Here is a 4,167-nt window from a genome sequence, read left to right as displayed (position 1 = left end):
CGTGGGGTCCCCAGCCCTCTTCCGGGGTCCTTGCCCGGGCCGCCCCCACCCTCTGAGGCTGCAGCGCCACTGGGTGTGGGAGCTCGTGTGCTGGGCTGAGGAGGGTGTGGGCATCCCCTGCCCCATGCCCCTGATCAGAGTGGAAGTGAGCTGACTTAGGTACCCGGGGTCTTCAATTCCAGCACATTCCTCTCGCGGGTGGTGGGCTAGCCCTCGGGGCCGCCTGCCCAGGGCAGTGGGAGTGGGGTGTGTGTCTGTGTGTGTGCGTGTGTGCGTATGTGCCTGTGCAAGGGGCTTGTCGGGGTTGAAGGCTCTGTGCCCGGAGCCTGGGGCCAAGAGAGGCAGGGTGTTTGGAGCTCCCTGGGAACCCCTTCCCTCCTGGGGGCTGCCGTGCTTCTCCCTCCCTGCCTTGGACCCTGACCCAGACGTCAGAACGGGCAGTGCAGCCGAGGGGAGGAAAGGGAGCGTGGTGCCCAGATCCTTCATGCCCCCCAAGTGTCAAGGGAGAGAGCCCTGTGTTCTGGTCTCTAGCTGTTGGCCAAACTTCCGTGGCCCAGGCTAGGGGTAGTGGCTGCTGGCAGGGCAAATCCCAGAGAAGCCAGGAGCCGCCCTCGGCCCCCCGGTGGGCTGGCTGGACTGGCCTGAGCCCGTGGGGCAGTGGAGGCAGAGTCGTGACCAAGCCAGGGAACTGGCCCTGGAGTCCTGCTGACCTGCCTGATGCTTTGGGGCCTGGCCATGTTTCACACGTGGGGGACAGGAGGTCTGCCCTGGCCACTTGGACATGTGATGTGAGTGCAGTGAGCGACCCAAACGGGCCATTCGTGGAAGAAAGGTTGGTTTTCTTCTAAGACAGTTTTGGTCAAGATTTCTTGTAATGAGTCGCTGGGACTTTAGAGGCGGGATACGCTCATTGAGCCTAGGCCACTTTCTCCCGAGGGCTCCACAGCGTCCCCCGGCCAGCTGGTCGGTGGCCAGTCTGGACAGAACCTGGGCCCCCTGCTCTGCCACAGGATGAGGAAGGGGGACCCAGTGGCAGCCTCGAGGGGACAGACAGCGGCACCTGTGTACAGAGGGCGGCCGAGGGACTCACTGCCCGCTGGGACCCCTACACGCTACACTTCACACACCAGGTTAAAACATGGGATTCGTTCACGTGCACATAAGTCAGTTTAAACGGTGACTAGAACGGATGCTGGCAGATTTCTAGAAGGGTTGTTAAGACCCTCACAAGTTCTGTCTTGCTGGAAACCACATTTAAAACTCGGAACCTGTGGGCTTCCCTGGTGGCGCAGTGGTTGAGAGTCTGCCTGCCGATGCAGGGGACGCAGGTTCGTGCCCCGGTCCGGGAAGATCCCACATGCCGCGGAGCGGCTGGGCCCGTGAGCCATGGCCGCTGAGCCTGAGCGTCCGGAGCCTGTGCTCCACAACGGGAGAGGCCACAACAGTGAGAGGCCTGCGTACCACAAAAAAAAACCCCAAAAAACTCGGAACCCGCATGTAGGTAGCTGCTCCACTTCCTAACCTCACGGAGGGGTGTGAGGGACCCCATTGTGCCTTCGAGCAGCGCCCACGTCAATCACCAACATCCTCGTCACCACTCCAGCCTCATTTCTTCCCTGTGTCGCCAGAGAGAAAATTCCACAAATGTGTTTCCCCACATTTGTGGTCAGTGAGGCTCCAGAGTGAGCAGAGAACTCGAGAGGCGGGGACTTCTGGGGGGCCCTTTGGGGCTCACTGCTCTGGAGGCCCCAGTGCACAGAGGCAGCTGCAAAGCTGGTATCCCCTTGGCAGCCCTGTCTCCTCTGGTCAGTCTTCACGTTGGACAGTGTGACGGGCTGGAGAGGTGGCTGGCTGCTCTGTGTGTGTGTGTCTGTGTGTCCGTGTGTCTCTGTGTGTGTCTGTGCGCATGTCTATACGTATCTATGTGGTTAGGAATGTGTGTGCCTCTGATTTATTTTACACAGATGTCCCCTCCGAGGCATCATTAAGCCTGGAAAAACCATTTAAATAAAAAATGTTTGGGGCTTCCCTGGTGGCGCAGTGGTTGAGAGTCCGCCTGCCGATGCAGGGGACACGGGTTTGTGCCCTGGTCCAGGAGGATCCCACATGCTGCAGAGTGGCTGGGCCCGTGAGCCATGGCCGCTGAGCCTGCGCATCCGGAGCCTGTGCTCTGCAACGGGAGAGGCCACAACAGTGAGAGGCCCGCGTACCGCAAAAAAAAAAAAAAATTGTTTAAGAAAAATTAAAGTAAAACGAACTGTTTTCCTTTTTGGTATACAGCTTTGTGAGTTTTAGCACATGTGTACATATTTGTGTAACCACTACAACCCGGCTTTGTTTTTGTGTAAAATAGTGATAAATGTTTGGACCTCACCCTCATTAATGTTCCCCAGCTTTAAAAGAAGCCCAGTGACCTGTGTGATTGAGGTTGCATTCGCTCACAGCAAAACTCAGGCTCAGGTCACACCTGTGGCTCAGACTCAGAAGCCACTTGGGGTGCCGAGTAAGGTGGTGGTGGAATCATCTTGAAGCAAAAGTGCTGAAGAGATGCTTGCTCAGGGCTGAGCGAGCTTGGCGGGTGTGGGCTGCATGCGAGGGGCGACCTGTCCTGAGTGACCGTTTGCTGCTGGATGTTCACAAGCCACGTCCAAATACAGAAGAAACGTCCCAGGCACAGAGGGACGCGGGTCTGTCCATCCTGCTCTGTTCCAGCTCAGCTTCCGGCCTCTGGCTCCCTGTCCCCACAGTGCGCTCACAGCCTCTCACTGTCAGTGGTTCGGGTCCAGGACGGACCGAACGTCCGCCAGGTTCTCACAGAGTCAATGGTGCAAGTGCAGATTTTATAACATAGTAGAAATAAAGTAAGACTGCAGAGCCCCTGAGCCCAGCTGTCCACCAATGGTGCTGGACATGGTGAAGAAAGCCCCACATGGTGGACGTGCAATGCCTTGTCATCCCTCTTCGTTTTAGATGCTTGTTTTCGTTAACTGGCTCAAGCAGTGATTAGAGCACGCCCCCCGAGAACCCGGGTGGTTCATCAGCCGCAGAACAGGACCTGGGGGGACTTTGAGCCCATCTGTCAGCCTTGGGAGCTGGACACCACTGACCTGGCTCTAAAGCCCCTTGAACCTTTGTACCGACAGGGAAGGGATGTGCACATTTGCTTGTCACCTTCTGAGTGACTTTGTGGGAAATAACCTGTGGGTTGTGTGATGAGCTGTTTTTCTCTGTTAATTGTGTCCATACTAATTGCTTCCAGGTGTTTACCTCCAATGGCCCCACCGTGATCATGCCCACCTGGTTCTGCTCCCGAGCCTGGTTCTCCCACGTGGGCCCATTTGACGAGGGCGGGCGGGTAAGTGCGTGTCCCGTGGATTCCTCCTCTGGGCTGGGCTGGGCCGTGCTGGGCTGGGCGGGGCCGGGCTGGGCCGCCGTCCCCCCGTGAGGGCCTTTGCAGCGCTTCCTGCTTCCCGGGCCGGGCGTGCTGAGCCTCCCAGGGTGCAGCCGGGGCACCGCTCGGCCTGTGTTGTGCGGGAAGCAGGGGATTTCTGTGTGAAGGCTGTGGGCGCCGGGCGTCTGCTCCTGGCTCACACCTGCCCGGCCCTGGTTGCCTCATCCTGCTTTAAGAGCTGTTTGTGGGAAAGCGCAGGAGGTGGGCAGTGTCATTGTGCCACCCCTGGACGGCAGCGGGGGAAGAGCTCCCCAGTTCTCCCGTGGCCGGTGGCCCTGGGGTGTTCGGGTCCAAGCTGGCCTGGCTCTTTCGTCTGCACCCTCGCCTACCTGAGGGGCCTCACCTGCAGAGCGGGGCCCACGCTGGTCTCCGGGCTCCGGCCTAGAAATGGGGACGCAACGCTGACCTGCTCCCCTCCCACCCCGACAGTCTTAAGAGTGAGCACTCCGACACCGATCAGAAGGTAAACCTGAGGGTTAGTTTATTTTCCCTTAACCGCCCCGCCCTTAAATTGGCTTTGAGATCATGAGTTCTGGTCCTCGTGGTGGAAGGGGTGGGCCAGGCATGTTAAGGCCCATCAGGCTGGAAGGTGGGGGTAACTCAGGCCCAGGCTCACCGTCTGCCCCAGGACCTTGGCCACGGTCCTGCCTGCTCTGAATGTCCTCTCCGCTTCGGGGGGACCTTCACTGACTGCACAGGGGCCGCTTGGAGCCAAC

At 59.0% G+C, this 4,167-nt stretch overlaps 1 protein-coding gene across 6 annotated transcripts in view; it reads left to right on the top strand.

Moving 5' to 3' along the window:
- The window catches only part of QTGAL (queuosine-tRNA galactosyltransferase), a 109,855-nt gene that overhangs the window by 79,322 nt on the left and 26,366 nt on the right, over positions 1-4,167 (top strand). For all 6 annotated transcript variants that reach the window (XR_003005412.1, XM_024760766.1, XM_024760765.1 and 3 more), the window contains one exon: positions 3,260-3,355. Coding sequence is in view for 5 of the 6 variants with exons in the window: in XM_024760766.1 (XP_024616534.1) it covers positions 3,260-3,355 (96 nt within the window). In the remaining variant the exon portion in view is untranslated. The remainder of the gene's footprint in view (positions 1-3,259; positions 3,356-4,167) is intronic.

This window comes from Neophocaena asiaeorientalis, unplaced genomic scaffold (assembly GCF_003031525.2).
Source record: "Neophocaena asiaeorientalis asiaeorientalis breed wild unplaced genomic scaffold, Neophocaena_asiaeorientalis_V1.1 scaffold30, whole genome shotgun sequence".
NCBI classification, from domain to species: Eukaryota; Metazoa; Chordata; class Mammalia; order Artiodactyla; family Phocoenidae; genus Neophocaena; species Neophocaena asiaeorientalis.
The sequence above is the reverse complement of the archived record's forward strand: the minus strand, read 5'-3'. Positions and strand labels throughout refer to the sequence as shown.